This window comes from Trichosurus vulpecula, chromosome 2 (assembly GCF_011100635.1).
Source record: "Trichosurus vulpecula isolate mTriVul1 chromosome 2, mTriVul1.pri, whole genome shotgun sequence".
NCBI classification, from domain to species: Eukaryota; Metazoa; Chordata; class Mammalia; order Diprotodontia; family Phalangeridae; genus Trichosurus; species Trichosurus vulpecula.
Window position 1 is genome coordinate 312,186,966 of NC_050574.1, and position 21,620 is coordinate 312,208,585.

Below are 21,620 nucleotides of genomic sequence, written 5' to 3' on the forward strand. Positions count from 1 at the left end.
TTGTTCTGTTAATTCTTACGCAAATCACATTCTGTATTCATACAAAAACAACTTAACTTTTTTTCTGACAAACTGTACATATAGAAACAAGTTTCCAATTAGACATGAACTCAAATATGTGGAGGTGCTCCATGTCTCACAACACTAAAAAAAAAAAAAAAAAAGATTCCAGCTTTTATCTTCACAAAACAATGCAGGGGTGAGAAAAAAGTTGGACAGGACAAAACAAAACCAGCTACCACGATGTAGCCAGTAGCAGTCTATTGATCTAGAAGACCTTATTGGGAGCTGCTGGGTATAAAAATAGCCCAGTGAAGAGTCCAACCAGTGCTGTGGTGGTGCAGGAATCCTTTTGTTTCTCTTGCTGAGTCCACAAGAATTATTTAAATACTGTCCAGTTAAGACTGGGGGCTTCCCAGCCAAAACCTCTTCTACCGGCCCCTTCCACCACCTCTTGATGCTCCTCGCCTTGGTGGGCCAGAGTTCATATTATTTCCTCTCCCCCAGTTACTTCCACTCCTTCCTCCTCTGGAAGGGGTACCACTGCTTTGAGGACCCCCATAAGGTTCATCTCTGTGGTATCCATCATGATGATCTCCGTCTAAGGAACTGGATCGTCCAGATTTTGGCACTCTTTGGGATGGTCCTGGGCCACCTCGTCCTGAAACAACAGTAAATTTATTTCTCATCTGATTTTTTGCTACATAACCAGGGAGCAAGTCCCAGCTCAGCCACTTAGTAACCACGTAATGGGGGTTAGTCACTTGTCTGTGTTTCAGTTGCCTTGCCTCTAAAATGGACATTTACATTAAATATTCTCAGAATTGTAGGGAAAGCGCTTTGTAAACTGCAAAGATTATGTTAAACAATTCAACCAGGCATTTGGAGTCAGCTGAATGTTCCTCAGAGTTAGCCCTTGGAGAAATTAGGTAGCAGACATGTCAATACCTCCCTTCATCTGTACCCTCTCTTGCGTTTCATTCTCAAAGCAGAGTTTCTTTTACTTTTAGGGAAGATTTTTGAAAATAGGTTTAATTAAAAAGTTATTCAAATAAGCATTCCTCTCACTAAGTGCCTACAGTGAGAATGTAAAGGAGCCTGCTCTCAAGAAGCTCGCAGTTTAATAGGAGAGACAACATGCAAACTACTATGTACAAACGATATATACAGGATAAATTGGGAGGTAGTCTCAAAGGAAAAGGGCTGAGAGTCAAAAGGACTGGGAAAGTGGGGCTTTAGCTGAGATTTGAGGGAAGCCAGGTGACAGATGAGCAAACAGAGAATTCTAGACAGGGGACAGCCTGTGAAAATGCAGAGTCAAGAGGCCGCATTATGAAGAACTTAAAAGTCAAACAAGATTTTGTATTTGATCCTGGAAGTAATAAGGGAGCCATTAGTTTATTGACATAGGGTGGGGGTGGGGTGACATGATCACACAGGCTGTCAACTGAGTGGCGAATGTACTGGAGTGGAGAAACTTGAAAGAAGAAAAACAACCACAAGACTATTGCAACAGTCCAGGAGTGAAGTGATGAGGGTGTACACCGGGGTGGTAGCAGTTTCAGAGGAGAGAACAGGGTACATGTGAAATGTTAAGGTAAAAATAGCAAGATCTGACAACTAACCAGATATGAAGGGTAAGAGAGGGAAGCCAAGGATGACACTGGTCCCCTTGATGATAACAGGGAAGTTTGGAAAGAGTTTATGGGGAGAGAGTTTGAGTTTTGTCTTGGATGTATTGAACGCAAGATGTTAAGTCATCCACTCCAAGAGGTCAGGAGAGGTCAGGGCTACACAAACAGATCTGGAATGGAATATTTTTGTCCTGTAAGAAATGATGAAGGAGATTTCAGAAAAAACCTGGCAAGACTTACATGAACTGACACAAAGTGAAGTGAGTGAACAGGAGAACAATTTACACAGTAACAACAACATTGTGAAGACAATCAGCTGTCAAAGACTAACTGATGAACACAATTTTATATCAGAGTTCCCAAGGAGTCATATTCTCCAGAGACAAAACTGAGGGACTCAATGCAGACTGAGGCGTATTTCTTTCTCTCTCTCTCTGTCTCTGTCTCTCTCTCTCTCTCTCTCTCTCTCTCTCTCTCTCTCTGACATGGCTAACACAGAAATCTATCTTGCTTGACTTCATATTTATAATGGGCTTTGTACTTCTCACTGGAGGGGGTGAGGGATAGAGAGAATCTGGAACTGAAAATAAAGATTTAATGGAAAAAATGTCTGAAAACCATATGTACATAGATAATTGAATCTATGGGAGCTGATCACATCACCTGGCAAAATAGTATAATAGGGAGAAGAGGGCCCAGGAAGAGCCTTGGGGGATACCCAGGGTTAATTGGCATGACCTGGATGACAACCTTTCAAAGGAAGCTAAGAAGGAGTAAGACCAATAAACTGTCAGGATCCAAAAGGATGTATCTTTAACAATGCAATTTCAAGCACTGTGACAGTTTGGCAATGAAAAGTATTTCAAACAGAGATCTATATCTCAGACCATATAATCTACCTATTACTTAGCCTGATCCCAAGTATCTTTTATAATTCAGTGATTACTACACTCCCAAATAGCCAATACACCAAATTAGTGCCTACAAAATAGTGCTCATTCCTGTAAAGAAACTAAGTTGTAAGCATCAGAGAGCAAGGCCACCTGGGGCCTCCAATCACTGGTCTACATTTAAAACGATGAAATGAGGTAATATTTGTAAAGCATTAACACAGTACCTAGCACACAGAAGATGCTTAATAAGTGCTTGTTAATAAACATTAAATTATACTTCAGCCTGTGTCATAACAAATATTTTGGTGGCTGGGAAAGCACAATACGGAGCAAAAGCATATTCCAGAAATGAGAAAGGTTACCCCTGGAGAGAGAATTTCCCGGCAACATGATTAATTGTCACTATAACTCAGTAAGGCCATTTCACATATCCCCAGGAGTCTGAAATTGCAACTTTTACCTTTGCCTCGATCCTCTGTAGGTCCACCTGGAGCCTCCATTTCTCTGTGGTCAGTTGTTCCAGGTCCATCATGCCAGGGACGCTTTCGGGGTGGTAAAGAAGCCATATCCATGCCTTGGAGAGAGGAAGAACGTTCTCTGCTGGCAGGAGAATGCCCATCATGAGGAGGATGATCAGGACGTGGACCATCCCGGAAATGCTCATGGCCTGGTCATGGAATAAAACACTGTCACTTCAGTATCAGTGAATAGGAACATTCTTGTAGTTTCATGACGTGGAAAATACAGTGAGCAGAAGCAGATGGATCTTACAATGAACACAAAATGGTAGTATCACAAAGAAATTCTAGTTATTTAAGCCACAAAATTAATGCACACATCAAAACACTAGAATAGTTCAGATTAAAGCTAGAAGAAAAGCAACTGAAAAGCAACTGATATTACTTGTGGGGAGAGAGGTACTTAGGTTATATATTAACATTTACGTTATTTCCTGTTTATACTCACTACACGCTAATAACAGTTTCTCACTTCTTTACCTGGTTCTCTATTTGCATCCCACGAGTCTGGTTTCCGTCCTCCTTCAAATCGAGGAAATTCATCTGGTGTGGGAAGTAAGCCCTTCCGTCCTCCTATGCAATTAAAAAATTATTAAAATACTACACACACAAACTATTTTCCAGGACTTTAATTTAAACTTTCTTTATCCTGCCACTTTTTAAAGGTTTTCAATGGCCTCTTCTCTTTGACTCATACCTCGTGGAGTACCTCGGCCTCGGCCTCTAAGATCTCTTCCTCTTGTAGCCTCATCTGATGCATCAAAATTTTCCTCTGGCCCAAAGTCTTCAGGACCAGGAAAACCTTCCCTTCCTCGGGGGGGACCCCGACCCTCATGCCGCTGAGGTGCACCTCCTCTTCTAAAGCTATAAAACAAAAAGAATGTGCTTGTCAACTAAAGTAATAGTCTCATTACTTTAAAGGCATAAACCCTCCAAACAGAAAAAAGGGATGTAAAGAGAAAAGCTTTCCTTTGAGTACATTTTTTTTCTTGAACAAGGTTCAAATAAACTTAAATACTAAAATATAATACAGATTCTTTTAAAGGAACCTTTTTGCAAAAAATATTTAAGTGGTGATTCTCCATATTATGAAATCATCACTGACTGTTGACTGTTACATGTCTTCCTCTGTTTTGCACATTTTTGACCACTTTAACCTACCATATGTAATCTGAGGGAAAGCAAAAGGAGCAACTCAAATCAGTTAACTGCAGAAGTATTATAAAATACAACTATGTAAGATAAATATTTATGCCAATAATAAGCAAATGAATAATATGGAAAATTCTACCAGTTTTAAGAAGCTCAATTCAGGATGACAATTCTAAGTTTTAAAATTACACTACGAAGCAAAAATGCTGAAGAGAAATTCCAAGTTTCTAGGACTTCTGAGTGTAAAAGAAGTAAATATGGAAGCTTAAAAGTGAAGACAGGAGACTATCCCAAATGTGTGAGAACTAAGAAGAAGAGGTCATTATTAAGTATAGTGCTGTCTCTTCACAGTTTCCCTTCAATAAAATGTTTTCAAATCCAGTGATCTCCCTAGGCAAAATGCAAAACAATTTTTTATGGAAGAGGCTTTAAGTAATTTTGAAGGTCAATCCAACTTAGACCCTCCTAAACATAACCCACCTACCTTTCTTCCCGTCTTCCTCTAAAACGCGGATCATCTGGATCCCTGGGAAATCTCTCATCTGAAGGTCTTCGTCCTTCCCAAGCACCTGGGGGCCCACGATTTGCTCCCCGGCCATCTCCCTCATTGAATTCTCGGTGATCTGGAGGATATGGAGGACCTGGGCCTCCTCGCCTCCATTTCTCTTCCTGTGGCAAAGGTCCTCCTCTTCCCTCAAATTCACGTAATCTATGGCCAAATCGCTTGTCAGGGTGAAAGTCATCTGGTCGGTTGAAATCATCAGGAAAATCTGGGTGAGGCCCACGTCTATCAGGGGGACCCCTACAGTCCTGGCCGGCTCGGAATGGCCCTCTCTCAGGACCATGATCCGGACCACTGTTCTGATCATGCCTCCTCTCTGACATTGGGCCCATGTGATGGTTTGGAGGGCCACGAGAATCACCTAAAGGAGAACACATCTTACTTTCACAATGTCTTCTAGAAAACCTTCCAAAAAATTTCTCATTGTCAGGTAAGTAAAAAAATTACAAAATACAGTCAGTATTTTTTTATCAAATTATTTCTCTTTGTTCTATCAGAGTTCTTAGAAGATTTCAGTAACAGCTAAAGAGTGTTTTCCTTAAGGCCAGTCAATGATGATCCATATGCTCATCAAGGGACAGTAGGTAGAATTCATAGTGCATGCCAGAAACAAAAGACCAAGAATTCAACTGTGCACCTCATATTATAGCCTAAGAAAGCACACCAGCAATTTGTGACCAAGTCCAAGTTATTGTCACCAATATTACTACTTTAATTCAACTTAACTCTTCATTCAATAGCTTATTATAACTTAGTTTAATGATTTAAAAAAAGGTACACACAAATAGATTTCTTCCTGTATGTTTCTTACAAAACATAGAGATTTCTTCAAATACAATGGATTGAGAACTGAGATTCTTTCTAGTAGGTATTTATAGACTTTAGTAACTGCCCCTAAATTGCACTTCTTTATTTATAAAAACACCTTCTTAAGCCCTTTCTACTAGATGATGTTAATTTTCTACCAATATCTCCAAAGTACAATAAGATACATGCTCTCCCTCAGAAGTAAGAGTTCATAAACAACTGGGCTCTTCTGAAACTATCTGAGTACGCTTTAAAATTTACACAAAGTAATGAATAAAAAATATTAAGTGGCAGGTTAAATGTGTTATGGCGTATTTACAGTTAAAATTACTAATTTTTCAATGTGTTATTTCCTCAGCTATTGAACATATGCCTTCATTATATAAAATTCTGTCAACACATATAGCAATTAAAGCACTGTTGAAAAAGTAAAAGGATACAATTTAAGATTGTCACATGCCCAAAGCCTTTCTCTCATGCATTTAAGACTAGTTCTAGTCCTTATCATTTCAATATCCCTCTATTACTTTCTTTTCTTTCATTTTTTCTTCCCCTCCCAACAGCTGAATGTATATGAAAACTTATGGTTCTTAGGACAAAGATAACATTTAGAGAAATATTTCCTTCCTTTATAACCTTTTCATTATTGTATCTCATCTTCCTTTTAAGTAACATTGACCAGATCACCTCTAGGTCATCTTTACTCAGGAAGGTCCCTGAGAAAGAAGTGCCCTCATAAATCATTCAGCTGATTTTCAAACATCCTATACCTATATTTCAACTTGGCCCACATTCTTCAAACAGATGCAGCTAAAAAGCAGCTTCTCTCACCTTGTGATTCTTGAACTTGGTGCAGCCTCTGACAGAGCAGACCTTTTACCTGAGGAGGTTCAAGGCACACTACTATGACTTACCTAATGGGCATTATTCCTCCTATCATTCCTATCTGTTTAAAAAACATTCAGTCTCACCCACACCCTGTTCTTCCAAGGAAACAAACCCACCACTACAAATTAGAAGGGATGTGGCCACCGGTGGTGGGGGCGGCGGCGTTGATTAATCCAGTAGGGGATGGCGGGGCCACTTTCTCGGCTCTCCCTTCTCCCTTTGGTCCCTGGGAGGAGAAAGAGAGGAGGGAGAGAGAGAGAGAGACAGAGAGAGAGAGAGAGAGAGAGACAGAGAGAGAGAGACAGAGAGACAGAGAGAGAGAGAGACAGACAGACAGAGAAAAAAGAGAAAGAGAGAAGGAAAAGGAAACAGATGGAGACAGACACAGAGGGTAGGGAAGAGGAAGAGAGAGGAGGGGCTCTCAGTTTGGTGATGGCTCCACCTCTGGGCAAAATTCTTCCTCTAGGGAGGTCCCAATAATTTAAAGGCTTGGCTTTTGAATCTTTTCTTCCATATTTTCCCTCTTGGCCAACTTCCTTCTTTATAACTATTATTTTCCATGTTGATGGGACTAAGATAAATTCCTCTAACAATTTTTCCCTGTCCACACTTTATGCCTAAAGTAGATAAACTTATAAATTTTAAAATTCTTCAAATTTAAAAATTCTAGTGATCAACAATAGATTTGGGGATTCTAAGTTAGTGAGGACACTGAAGTCTTGGGACCACCCCTTTATTTCTACATCTGTAAAACATGCAGGGTTTATCTAATAAAATGTTTAAAAGAATTGTGAAATTCTTCATAAATGAATTACAAAGTAATCACCAAAATTATCTATTTTAGGCACCTCTTGTGAGGACTGAACAGATTTAGATGCAACTCCACTGATTACTTCTCCCTGAATTCAGACTACCCAATAGTCTTAATACTTTATAGGTTTAATAAAGCTACTCTCTTTACTTAAATAATGTCTGCAAATTTTTTTTTCACTGACTTTTCACATGACTTAACTTTTCATTGTCACTGAAAAATAAAACACAGAAATGACCACTGATGTAAGTAACATATTCACCATCCTAGGAGGTCTTTAAGGAAACCATTATATGTTCACTTGCCTGAAGAGAGGGGCTAACCCAGATGGCCTTTCTCAGAGTCCCTTCCAAATCCATGATTATGATTCCCATGTGCTCTTACTTCAAATACTGAATACAGTTCACCATAATTTTTGCCTATAATTCCCCTTATAAAATTTCAAACTTCATAAACATAATGCTGACATTGTTGCTTATTTTCTTATTTGCAATGGTACAGTTAAATGTGATTTATCATGGAGTCTGAAGACCCAACAACTGACACGATTACTTTTAAGTCAGTTGAAATTTCTGTTTTTTTCTCTCCATGGGAAAAATCTCAACTTTAATGCTCACTTTGGTCCTCCAAAAGTGAGTAAAAGCATTCATTTATAATCAGCTAGAATGGAAACCACTTTTAAAGACCATAAACTTTCAAAATAAATTAGCAATAATAACTAATATTTATGTGCTGTTTTAAAGTTTGCAGAGTGCTTCACATGTCATTTGAACCTTACAACCACTGTATGAGGCAGGTTACTACAGAAATTATCCCCATTTTTACAGATGAGGAAATGGAGACTCTGACAAGTTAAGTGGTCACACAGCCTGGCTGTGTGTCAGACACCAGATCTGAACACAGTTCTTTCTGATTCCAAGTCCAGCACTCTATCCAGATACCAAGCTGCCTCTGCTGGATAAATTAGGCCATGAACATTGCAAACATCAACCTGGCTAACTATGGTTATCAAGTGATTTCTAACTCCTACTGATAAAAACTCAAATTATTTTTTCTCAGTATTTATGAGTTACTAAGTCAAATTTAATAGGAAAACAAAACTGGACATAACAATCACCTCAAATGGCTTCTTTTCTAGAAGGCTCAAATGTTCATATTATTTACTTACCAAAACAACAAAGTATTTTTCAAAGTGGTCAAGTATGGACTCGTTTATTAAGCCAAACAGATATTTACCTTTATTAGGACCGGGTCCTTGTCCCGGATTAAGAGGGGGGATTCGACCTTGTGATCCCTGCTGCCCTAGTCCTGGTATCAAAGGTGGGGGGCCTGAGTTCTGTCCTTCCTGAAAAGATTTTTTTTTAAAATGGGGTGAAATCACAGATTTGTGTTTCATGAATAACAATTTCATCACCGAGCAATAGAACAGTAATATTAGGTGGTACCCAAAGTCTACACTGGGAAATACTTAGCAGAAGACATTAAGGTAAGCTTTCCTTTGAAAAGATTTCAAAATCAATGACATTCTATTTATTTACTATGGTAAACAAGATAACAGGAAATACAGACACTTTCGACTCATAAGTTCAATTATTTCAGGCAGTAATTTCAAATGGATATCAGAAAATGTAGCACAATAATATCTGTGTCTTACAGCCTGGATTACTATATATAGCAGCTATACAGATACTTTCAATAAAATCTGAATCTATAAATCTGCATTTACTTTTGCATTTCTCCTTCCTAACTCCTCCTGTACTAAATATTTAAATAATCCTACCTAAAAGAATGCCACAAATGAGGATCTAATTTTCCTTCCTTCTGTTTCTTCTTTTGCTTCCTTTTTCTTTCTACCTCCCTTACCAGGCATTCTACTACTCCATCCAAATAAAGGTACCATCATTAATACTTCAGAATATATTAAAATCTCCTAGGATCTACCTAAACTTTTAGTTCTGACTTCATGGACCCAAACACTCACCTAACCCAGTCTATTTTTGGTATTAACAATCCTAATGGAAGATTCCCCGCCCCCGCCCCCCAGACCTTTCTAACCCATTTGCCACTGGGGTATGGAAAGGCAGGGAAAAAGATGGGAGTATATCATGCTAGATAGATAATTCTTCCCATACAGCTCAAGAACTTTGGATCAGATGGACCTGAAAAACTCATTCAACAAATAAAAACAAAGCACTATCCTAGAAGAAGAAAAAATTGAACATTAATAGCAGTGTTGTTTTCATTTCTAGTTATATAAGGACATTGTCATGACTAAAGGCTTAACAACTGTGTTACGAACTGTTAACGTAATAAAATTACCTATTAGATTACCAACATAATAACACTGCTACTTTTATCACCAAGGAACACTTACACAATTAATATAAAAATGAAAACAATACTGGGATCAAAAATTCTAGTTTGTTCCGGGATTAATCTGGTCCACGTACTGGAGAATCCTAAACAAGCAGAGGCAGTGGGGCTGAGAATTCAACCAGGGACCAAAGTGCAAACAAAAGCTTTCCTCCGCCACCCTCTTAGGCTAGAAATCCCCGACGATGCAGATGCACAGGTGAAAGGAGCAATATGCCCCACTCTCCTTAATAAAAACATATCCTATACTTTCACTTCCTCTAAAATTTAAGAGAAATAATCATTATTGTTGTGAGTTAGGTTTTTTAAACTGTTCTGCAAATTTTCATTGACAGATTTTACTATAGATATGATTTCTAAATTCTGTCAAAGAAATATTGTCACTTTTCTTGCTTAAAATACTGTATGGGAAATTTTTCTTCCTTGGATTGAAGATAAAAACCTTAATTGTACCTATCTATTAAAATAAAATTTTAGTGAAACTTTCAGCTGTTTTTATGCAAATTACTATCAGGACCTCTTTAAGACTAAGCCCAAAAGAAATAAGCCAGCAAGAAAGTTAAGAATTTTAGAAAAATTTGAAAACAAGATCAAGCGTAATCAAATTCTTCATTAATTTAACCTTAGGTATGGAAGATCTGGACTGCTCACTAAAAACACCCAAAGAACGGGTAGGCAGTTTACCTAAAGGTTGGTAAACTCATTATACATATATGAAATGAGCTTACCAATATATACATATTTGTCCATCTTTTTAAAAAGGTTGGTAAGCTCATTTTTTGTGTTTATATTATCTATGTATGTATATACATATATAGGAAGAGAGTTTTATATGAAGTTTATTAAAAAATGAAATTACTTTTATTAACATATTCTCTTTCCCCAAATCCCACTGCAAAGTATCTGCATGTGTGGACTAAGTAATATTCCAAAGAACCATCATTTCAGAAGTTCTTGAATCCACAGAATCCAATTAATTTTCACAGTCTTTTACAAGTCTGAAAATGATTCTCATTTGCAAATGCACCCGCAAATACTAAAGAAAATAATATACCTCAAATACCACAGTATTTACTTTAAAAAAGGGGGGACATTCCAATATTGTTTACTGTCTATGGAACCACCAAAGTAAACCTCTTCCTGCCTTACGCTGCATCCCCCTTCCCTCTAAACACCTCAGTATAATGTTAAAGAGAAGATTAAAAATAGATGGAAAACCTATAACAACAAAAACAATTTCCCAATCAGGAATCATTAGTACAGGAGTATCATTTTTAATGTATATGGAAAATCGATAACTGATCTCTTTTAATCATTTTGTCATTATTACATATTACAATTCTATTACGTTTATATTTTATAAGAGGATTAAAGAGATTACCAGAGAATCATATAAACTTGTCTAAAATATGGTTTTCCAGCTTCAATGCTATTATGCTAAACTACATACGCTTCCACCATGTTTGTCCATCCATCACTTGGTTCCTTTGTTTTTGTCATGTTCTGTAATGTTCAAATCATTACAAGTTTCAGCTCTCCTATACTTTATGTGGACTTGAGATTGAAGCCACCTCTGCTACTTATTTACAATATATGTGTGACCATGGGTAAGTCATTCTCTGGACATAGGTTTTATCATTTATAAAATATACGTGTTGGATTAGATGATATAGGTAACGTCCTCCCTTTTAAGCTCTGTATAATATGATCATATGAGCCTATGCAGTATGAATATATATTGTTAGTGTGCAAATGCCTATATAAAGTGTAACCCAGAAATACCTGATTAAAGGGTGCACGTGGACCATCGCCTAGAAGGGGCGTTTTCTGCTGCTGGAATGGTAATGGGCCTTGAGAAGGATGAGGCCCTCTTGAAGGGTTCTGCTGTCCTTGAGGTCCTGGGGGACCCTGCATGCCTCCTTGGGGTGGAGGTCCCATAGAACCCTGGGGTGGCCCCTGCTGTCCCTGTGAACCTGGAGGCCCACGCATTTCCTGGGGAGGCCCCAGCATTGACCCTTGGGGTGGAGGTCCCTGCATGCCTCTCATTTCCTGAGGACCTCTCATCTCCTGAGGACCATGTCCCAGTAGTCCACTTGGTGGGTGAGGTCCTCTCATTTCTTGAGGTGGGTGCCCCATCATCATCCCTTGTGGAGCAGGTCCTTGGTTATCTCGGGGACCTGGAGGTCCCTGCATTCCTCTTGGATTCAGACCCATTAGAGGCCCTTGGGACACAGGACCCTGCATGCCCTGAGAGCCTGGTCCTCCTTGCATTCCATGTGGATGAGGAGGTCCCTGCATCCCTCTTGGACCAGGTGGTCCTTGCATCCCTTGAGTCCCAGGTGGACCCTGGGGGCCTAAATGACCTTGGGGACCAGGTGGACCTTGGGGCCCCAAATGACTTTGTGGCCCAGGTGGACCTTGGGGGCCCATGGGACCCTGTGGCCCAGAACTACCCTGTGGCCCAGGTGGTCCTTGAGGTCCCATTGGGCCATGGGGTCCAGGATGTCTTTGCATTCCTTGGTGGCCATGCATATCCTGAGGCCTTGGGAGTCCTTGTGGTGGGCCTTGGGGCCCTGGAGGTCCTTGTGGTCCCATGAATCCTTGAGGACCAGCACCTCCCTGATGTAATGGAGGGCCTTGCGGTCCCATCTGCCCTTGAGGTCCAGGAGGTCTGAACTGTCCTTGTGGACCAGGAGGTCCCATTTGAGCCATGTTCATTGGCATTTGTTGGGATGGATGAGGCTGCTGAAAACCTTGAGGAATCTGAGACATTGGACCTTGTCCTGGAAAAGGCTGGGGTCCAAGTAGGGGACCCCCTGGTGGTGGGGGTGGTTGGACTTGTTCGGCTTGTTTCTGTGCAAGTCTTTCAATTTTGAGTTGCTGTTAAACAAACCAAAGAATCATAATCATCAAACAAGTCTATAGCATTTAGTAGTAATAATACTGATTAAACAAACTTCTCTAGAAGAAAGACTCTTATTTTATACATTTCTCAATTCCTTAAAATCTTTACAAAAGGAATGGCAAGACTTATGGTCCCTTTTGTCAGAAAAAAAGCAGTATTTCATGAAATCCCTAATATAAGTACTACTCAGGCTTCCAAAATCAATTTAGACAGAATACTTTGCAGAAATAACGGGCTATGAGTGTGGGACTTTTTTTGATATATTAGCTAGCTCTGAGGAACTTTTCTTTTTCTTTCATTCTTTTAAAAATTCTTTATGATAAAGGATGGCTCTCTGGAAAGCATGAGAAATGTAGGTGATGTAAAAATGAATGATATAAATTAAAATATTTGTTTTTTAATTCAAATTTTAAATGATTGCCTTTCATTTAGCTAGGGGGAAAAATAGACCTACAGTCATCTTGGTAAAGGAAACAAATAAAAGTAATATACTACCTTGTCTTTCCTGATATGTAATAGGAAAAAAGTTTAAATATGACAATGAATGTTCTGTTTTGCCAGAAATTTATAAATCTGTCCAAATGGGTAAGATCTAAATAAAACAATAAACTTATCTGATAAAAAAAATTATTGATATTTAGAAGTGATATTCACACACTAACTTTAAAATGCTTTATGGAAAAAAAAAATTAAAAAAATAAAAAAAATAAATGCTTTATGGAAGGCTAACTGGACTTAAAGACTAACCAACAATAATCATACTCTATTTTAAAATTATAATTTCTTCCCTCTTTCCCCTCTTTTTACTTTTATACTCATAAGACAGCATAAAAGAAAGATCACTTGATTATTAAGCATGAAGAAAATCTGAAGTTTTCTCACATACCTCTAAAAGCTGTGGGTTAGTGTACTGCAATGTTGCCATTTCTTGCTCTATTTCTGCTTGTGTCTTTTTCTTTTCTTCAAGTTTAATATCCTCTTTTCTGTCATTTAGTACCTCATTTGGGGCGGGAATTGGAACTTTATTCTGCATCCAGGCCTAGAGAGAGAGGGGGGGAGAGAGAGAGAGAGAGAGTTAAAAAACAAAACCTGATATGAACATACATATACAATTAATAACAAAATTCAGCACTGCCAATGATACATTCAGAAGAATTGGACTTGATCAAGTTACCAGGATATAACACTTTTATTTAATACTAACACCTAGGTGACCTAAGATATGAGTAACTACATTTCTAATTAGAAACTAAGAATTTGCTAAAAGCTTAAAAACAAATCCTTGAATGTCTAGTATATAAAGTTTATCTATAATAACTCATTACTAGATTAATATTCTTTGTATAGGAGAAAAGCTAAAGAAGTTATAAGAAAGATTGGAATAATGTCAGTCTAAGCTATCTGTTTCCCTATTCCTAAGGCCCTAGTGAAATGGAAATACAGCCTGGATCTCTGTTTGAGTGGCAAATAAAAAAAAGTTAACTAGGTGAAGTGAAAGGTTATGGATAGGGGGGCAGAGACAAAACGGCAGCTGGAAAGCAGAGACTTGCCTAGGGCTCTCCCCCAGGACCCTCCAAACAACTACAAAAATGGCTCTGAACAAATTCTAGAACTGCAGAACCCACGAAATAGCAGAGAGAAGCAGGACTCCAGCCCAGGACAGCCTGGATGGTGGCTGGGTAAGGTCTATCACATGGAACTGGGAGCAGAGCAGAGCACAGCCCAGCCTGGGCTGAGCCCAGACCAACCAGACCAGGAGCTGGGCAGAACAGGCCCTAGCACCCTGAATCAGTGAGCTGTGGCACTTACCAGACTTCTCAACCCACAAACACCAAAGACAACAGAGAAGGTTAGTGGGAAAAACTGCCCAGGGACAGAGTGAAAGGAGTTCATGGTTCAGCCACCACCCCACCGCCCCACCCTCCTGACCCCCCCACATCAAAAGCCTCCAAGAAAAGCATGAACTGGTCTCAGGCCATTGAAGAGTTCAAAAAGGATTTGGAAAAGCAAGTTAGAGAAGTAGAGGAAAAATTGGGAAGAGAAATGACAATAATGCGAGAAAACCATGAAAAACAAGTCAATGGTTTGCTAAAGGAGACCCAAAAAATACTGAAGAAAATAACACCTTAAAAAATAGACTAACTCAAATGGCAAAAGAGCTCCAAAAAGCCAACAAGGAGAATACCTTGAAAGGCAGAATTGGTCAAATGGAAAAGGAGGATCAAAAGACCACTGAAGAAAATACCACCTTAAAAATTAGATTGGAGCAAGTCGAAGCTAGTGACTTTATGAGAAATCAAGGTATTATAAAACAGAGCCAAAGGAATGAAAAAATGGAAGACAATGTGAAATATCTCATTGGAAAAACCACAGACTTGGAAAATAGATCCAGGAGAGATAATTTAAAAATTATTGGACTACCTCAAAGCCATGATTCAAAAAAGGACCTAGATATCATCTTTCAAGAAATGATCAAGGAGAACTGCCCTGATATTCTAGAACCACAGGGTAAAATAGAAATTGAAAGAATCCACCGATCGCCTCCTGAAAAAGATCCCAAAAAGAAAATCCTAGGAATATTGTTGCCAAATTTCAGAGCTCCCAGATCAAGGAGAAAATACTGCAAGCAGCCAGAAAGAAACAATTTGAGTATTGTGGAAACACAATCAGGATAACCCCAGATCTAGCAGCTTCTACATTAACGGATCTAAGGGCTTGGAATGTGATATTTTGGAGGTCAATGGAGCTAGGATTAAAACCAAGAATCACCTACCCAGCAAAACTGAGTATGATGCTCCAAGGCAAAATATGGACTTTCAATAAAATAGAGGACTTTCAAGCTTTCTCAGTGAAAAGACCAGAGCTGAATAGAAAATTTGACTTTCAAACACAAGAATCTAGATAAGCATGAAAAGGTAAACAAGAAAGAGAAATCACTAAAGTTGAACTGTTTTGTTTACATTCCTACATAGAAAGATAATTCATGAGACCTCAGTATTAGGGTGGCTGAAGGGAATATATATATATATATATATATATATATATATATATATATATATATATATACACATGTATATGTAGACAGAGGGCACAGGATGAGTTGAATATGAAGGGATGATATATAAAAAAACAAAATCAAATTAAGGGAGGAGAGAGGAACACATTGAGAGAGGGAGAAAGGGAGAGATAGAATGGGGGTAAATTATCTCACATAAAAGTGGCAAGAAAAAGCAGTTCTATTGGAAGTGAAGACAGGGGTAGGTGAGGGGGAATGAGTGAATCTTGCTCTCACTGGATTTGACTTGAAGAGAGAATAACATACACACTCAATTGGATATCTTACTCCACAGGAAAGAAGGAGGAAGAAGATAAAAAAGGGGGGACGATAGAAGGGAGGACAGATGGGGGAGGAGGTAATCAAAAACAAACACTTTCAAAAAGGGACAGGGTCAAGGGAGAAAACTGCATAAAGGGTGATAGCATAGGAAGGAGCAAAATATAGTTAGTCTTTCACAACATGAGTATTGTGGAAGGATTTTACATAATGACACACATGTGGCCTATGTTGAATTGCTTGCCTTCTTAGGGAGGGTGGGTAGGGAGGGAAGAGGGTAAAGAATCTGGAACTCAAAGTTTTAAAAGCAGATGTTAAAAAAAAATTTTTTTGCATGCAACTAGGAAATAAGATATACAAGGAATGGGGCATAGAAATCTCTCTTGCCATACAAGAAAGTAAGAGAAAAAGGGATTGGGGGGGAGTGGGGTGATAGAAGGGAGGGCTGACTGGGGAACAGGGCAATCAGAATATATGCCATCTTGGAGTGGGGGGATGAGTAGAAATGGGAAGAACATTTGTAATTGAAATTCTTGTGAAAATCAATGCTGAAAACTAAAAATAATAAATAAATAAATTTTTAAAAAAAAGAAAAAAAAAGCTTGCAGTCACAGGGGAGCAAAGGCCCAACCTGGGTAGAGCTCATAGTTGTATGGAGGACAGGAGTAGTGATCATAAGAAAACTGAAGCCTTACCTGGACCAGAGGGGAGACCAGGAAAGCAATGTCCCATACCTCTCCCCAGATCACACTAACTTGGAAGCACTGAAAATTTACAGGCCCCCAGAGTTAGCTGTAACAACAGCAGGGCAAAAAAGTCTGAAGCTTGGACAATAACCCCACCCTCACCGCTACTCCAGTGACACAGAGCTAAACTCTAACATGAAGTCCAAATTCAAGAAATAGGCTAGGAAAATGAGAAAACAACAACAACAACGAAAAAAAACTAATAATAAAAAGCTCTGATGGTGATAGGGAAACTCAAGGAAACTCAGGATAAGACAATGACTTAAAAATATCTATAAGCAAAGCCTCAAAGAAAAATTGCAGATTGGAAACAAGCCTAACATGAATTACCAAAAGATAGCCATACCAGATATTAAACTGTACTACAAAGCAGCAGTCATTAAAACTACCTGGTACTGGCTAAGAAACAGAGTGGTGGATCAGTGGAATAGGATAGGTACACAAGACACAGTGGTCAACGACTATAGCAATCTACTCTTTGATAAACCCAAAGAATCCAGCTTCTGGGCTAAGAATTCACTATTTCACAAAAACTGCCAAGAAAACTGAAAAATGGAAGGGCAGAAACTGGGCACAGACCAATATCTTACACCACATATCAAAATAAAGTCAAAATAGGTTCATAATTTAGGAATAAAGGCTGATACTATAAGCAATTTGGGAGAGCAAGGAATAGTTTACCTGTCAGATTTATGGAAAAGAAAAGAATTCATGACACAACAAGAGATAGAGAGCATTACAAAATGCAAAACAGCTAATTTTGATTATGTTAAATTGAAACGTTTTTGTATAAACAAAGCCAATGCAACAAAGATTAGGAGGGAAGCAGAAAATTGGGAGAAAATCTTTACAACCAGTGTCTCTGATAAAGGCCTCATCTCTAAAATATACAGGGAACTGAGTCAAATTTATAGGAATACAAGTCATTCCCCAATTGAGAAATGGTCAAAGGATAGGAACAGGCAGTTTTCAGAGGAAGAAATTAAAGATATCTATAGTCATATGAAAAAATGCTCTAAATCACTACTGATTAGAGAAATGCAAATCAAAACAACTCTTAGGTACCACATCTCTCCTGTCAGATTGGCTAAAATAACAAAACAGGAAAATGATAAATGCTGGAGAGGATGTGGGAAAATTGGAACATTGTTACACTGCTGGTGGAGTTGTGAACTGATCCAGTCATTCTGGAGAGCAATTTGGAACTATGCCCAAAAGGCTATAAAAATGTTCATACTTTGACCCAGCAATACCACTTCTAAGGTTGTATCCCAAAGAGATCACACAAATGGAAAAGGACCCATATGTACAAAAATATTTATAGCAGCTTTTTGTAGTAGCAAAGACTTGGAAATCAAGGGGATGCCCATCAACTGGGGAACAGCTGAACAAGTTGTGGTATATGAAGGTAATGGAATACTACTGTGCTATAAGAAATGGGGATAATACAGACTTCATAATAACCTGGAAAAACCTACATGATATAATGCTGAGCGAAGGGAGCACAATCAGAAGAACATTATACACAACCACAGATATATGGATTCTGTGATGACTAGCCCTGATAGACTTCGCTCTTCTCAGCAATAGAAGGTGCAAAGACAACTCCAAAGGACTCATGATAGAGAGGGCTATCTACATCCAGAGAAAGAACTATGGAGTCTGAATGCAGATTGAGGCACATTTTATGTTCACCTTTCCCTCCCCCCCATTTTTTTCCTCTTTTGTTTTTGGTTTTTTTTTTTTTTGGTTTTGTTTCTTATTTCTCATGATTCGTTCCATTGGTCATAATTCTTCTTTACCACTTGACTATTGTGCAAATAAATTCAAAGTGAAGTTACATGTAGAAGACATATCAGATTCCATGCTGTCTTGGGGAGGGAAGGGCAGGGGGGAAGAAAATCTGGAACTCAAAGTTATGTGGAACTGAGTGTTGTAAACTAAAAATAAAAAATCTTAATTATAAAAAAAAAGAATTACAAAAGGGCTAAAGAAAGATTTTTTTTTTAAAAAAGAGCAAAAAAAGCTTTTAAAAATCAATTTAGAGTAGTAGAGAAAAACTGAGGAAAGAAATGAGGGTAATGAAAAAAGAATTTATGAAAAGAGAATTAACAGCTTGGTTAAGAGAGGCACAAAAAAATGCTGAAGAAAATAAATCCTGAAAAAGCAGAATTACCCAATAATAAAAGAGGTAAAATAAACCACACTGAAGAAAATAACTCCTCAAAAGATAGAATTGGTTAACTGGAATAAAAAAGTACAAAAACTCACTGAAGAAACTAAAAATAAGAATTGGTCAGTTGGAAGCCAATGACTACACGAGGCATCAAGAAAAAATGAAACAAAGTCAAAGGAATTAAAAATAAGTATGAAATTTTCATTGGGAAAAAAAATTGATGTGGAAAGCAGATGGAAAGGAAATTTAAGAATTATTGGACTATATGAAGCCATGATCAAAAAAAGAGCCTAGACATCATATTTCGAAAAATTATAAAGGGAAACTGCAGAGACATCTTAGAAGTAGAAGGGAAAACTAAAAGTGAAAAAAAAAATCTATTATTTCTTGAAGGAGATCTCAAAATGAAAAATCCCAGATATATAGCAAAATTCCAGAGCTCCCAGGTCAAGGAGAAAATGCTTCAAGTAGTCAGTAAAAGAACATTCAAATACTGTAGAGCCATAATCAGGATTATACAAGATACCACAGCTACCATAATAAAGGTGTAGAGGACTTGGAATACTATAACTGAGATTCACCTACCCAGGAAAACTGAGTTTAATCCTTAAAAAATGGAAAAAAAAAATTTAATGAAATGAGAAGATTTCCAGGCATTCCTGATGAAAAGACCCAAATCTGACATTAAAACACAATACTCTAGAAAGGAATAAAAAGATAAACATGAGTGAGAAATCATAAAGGACTTAATAAGGTTAAACTTTTACATTCCTACATGGGAGGATCTTACATGTAACCCCCAAGAACATTATCATTAAAGCAGTTAGTTAGAAGGAGTCTACATAGAGGGCATGGGTGGGAGTTGATTACAGTGGAACAATCTCAAAAGAAAAATGGAAGGGTTTAGAAAGAGAGATGCACTGGGCGAAGGGGCAAGGGAGAAAAACAATGTGGAAAATTATCTCATATAGAATAGGCAAACAAGGAAGTTTTTATAATGGAGGGGAAAATAGTGGGGTTGGGCAATGCTTGAACCTTACTCTCATATGAACTGGTTAAAAGAAATGTGTGGAAGAGTGTGTGTGCGCGCGCACACACATACAGACATATTTATACATAGATCCATCCATCCATCCATCCATCCATCCACACACTCTGGTTGGGCATAGAAATCCTTCTTAGCCAACAGAAAAGTTGGAGGGAAAGGGGACTGATTGTGCAGGAAAGAGGGAGGAGATGATAAGAAAGAGGACATATAAAGGGAGGCAGTGGTCAAAAGCAAAACAGACTTTTGAGGAAGGGACAGAATAAAAAGAGAGAAAGGATAAATAGGAAAAACTAGGATGGAGGTGTAAGATGTGGTACTTCAGAATTGTTTTAATATGCATTTCTCTAGTTAATACTGATTTAAAGCATTTTTTATATGACTACTGATAGCTTTGATTTTTTTTCTGTAAACTACCTGTTTCTATTCTTTGACCACTTAGCAATTGAGGATGACTCTTATTTGATAAACTAATTCCCTATATATTTGAGAAATTAAACACTTACTGGAGAAACTTGATATAAAAGTTTTCCCCATTCCTGCTCTCCTTCTAATTTTGGTTACATTGGCTTTAATTGTACAGAAACCTTTTAACTTAATGTGATCAAAATTATTCATCACCTCTTCCCCTCCCCCTGGATCTTCACTATCTCTTATTTGGTCATAAATTCTTCCTTTCTTTTCCATGCACCTTTAATTTGTTTATGATAACCACCCTTTATGGTTAAATCATGTACCTATTTTTAAGCTTATCTTAGTATATAGTGTGATATGTTGATATGTGCCTAGTTTCTTCCAGACTGCTTTCCAGTTGTCCCGGCAGTTTTTGTTGAATAGTGTGTTCTTGTGCCAAAAGCTTGATCTTTGGATTTATCAAATAATAGATTGCTATGGTCATTTTTTCTGTATATTGTGTACCTAATCTATTCCACTAATCCACTACTCTATTTCTTATCCAATACCAGATTATTTTGATGATTACTATTGATGTTGATTGTTGATGATTATTGTTTTTATAATACTGTTTGCATACCCAGCAATACCACTATGTCTGTATCCCAAAAAGATGAAAAAAAAAGGCGAAAGAACCATATAGGTCCTTTTTGTAAATATACTACTAAAATATTTAGAGTAGCTCTTTTTGTGGTGGCTAAGAATTGAAACTTGAAGGGATGCCCATCAATTAGGGAATGGCTGAAGAAACTGTATAACGTGATTGTGATGAAATATGACTGTACTATAAGAAATGACAAGCAGGATGGTTTCAAAAAACCTGGGAAGACTTACATGAACTGATGCAAAATGAAGTAAGCAGAACCAGGAGATCACTGTATACAATAACAGCAATATTGTAATAATAATCAACTGTGAAAGACTTAGCTACTCTGATCAATACAATGATCCATGATAATTCCAAAGGACTCATGTTGAAAAATGCTATCCACCTCCAGAGAGAGAACTGATGAATTGAATGTAGACTGAAGCATTTTTGTTTTCATTTTATTTTTCTTTCCTTTTTATTCCCCCTTGGGGGCAACATGGCTAAAATGGAAATATTTTACATGACTTCACATGTATAATGGGAATCATACTGCTTGCCTTCTGAGTGGATGAGGGAAAGGCTGGAGCAAGGAAGAGAATTTGGAGAAGAAAATTTTTAAATGAATGCTTAAATAAAATAAGAGCAATAATATTTTTATTAGCAACAGGTCAAATATAATTCAAAAAGATTATCTACTAATAACAGTACTTTTTAAAAAGTATCTCATCATTGTA

At 37.8% G+C, this 21,620-nt stretch overlaps 1 protein-coding gene across 3 annotated transcripts in view; it reads right to left on the reverse strand.

Annotated features, from left to right (window-relative positions):
• WDR33 (WD repeat domain 33) overlaps positions 1 to 21,620 on the reverse strand; it is a 121,014-nt gene continuing 99,394 nt past the window's right edge. Inside the window, exons 15-22 of one of the 3 annotated variants that reach the window (XM_036744278.1) lie at positions 13,430 to 13,582; positions 11,421 to 12,518; positions 8,502 to 8,610; positions 4,682 to 5,120; positions 3,743 to 3,909; positions 3,526 to 3,618; positions 2,988 to 3,194; positions 1 to 661 (exon numbers count right to left, since the gene is read on the reverse strand). In XM_036744278.1, the coding sequence (XP_036600173.1) occupies positions 432 to 661; positions 2,988 to 3,194; positions 3,526 to 3,618; positions 3,743 to 3,909; positions 4,682 to 5,120; positions 8,502 to 8,610; positions 11,421 to 12,518; positions 13,430 to 13,582 (2,496 nt within the window). In that variant the 3' untranslated portion in view covers positions 1 to 431. The remainder of the gene's footprint in view (positions 662 to 2,987; positions 3,195 to 3,525; positions 3,619 to 3,742; positions 3,910 to 4,681; positions 5,121 to 8,501; positions 8,611 to 11,420; positions 12,519 to 13,429; positions 13,583 to 21,620) is intronic. The other 2 variants (XM_036744279.1, XM_036744280.1) reach the window with 2 other exon arrangements.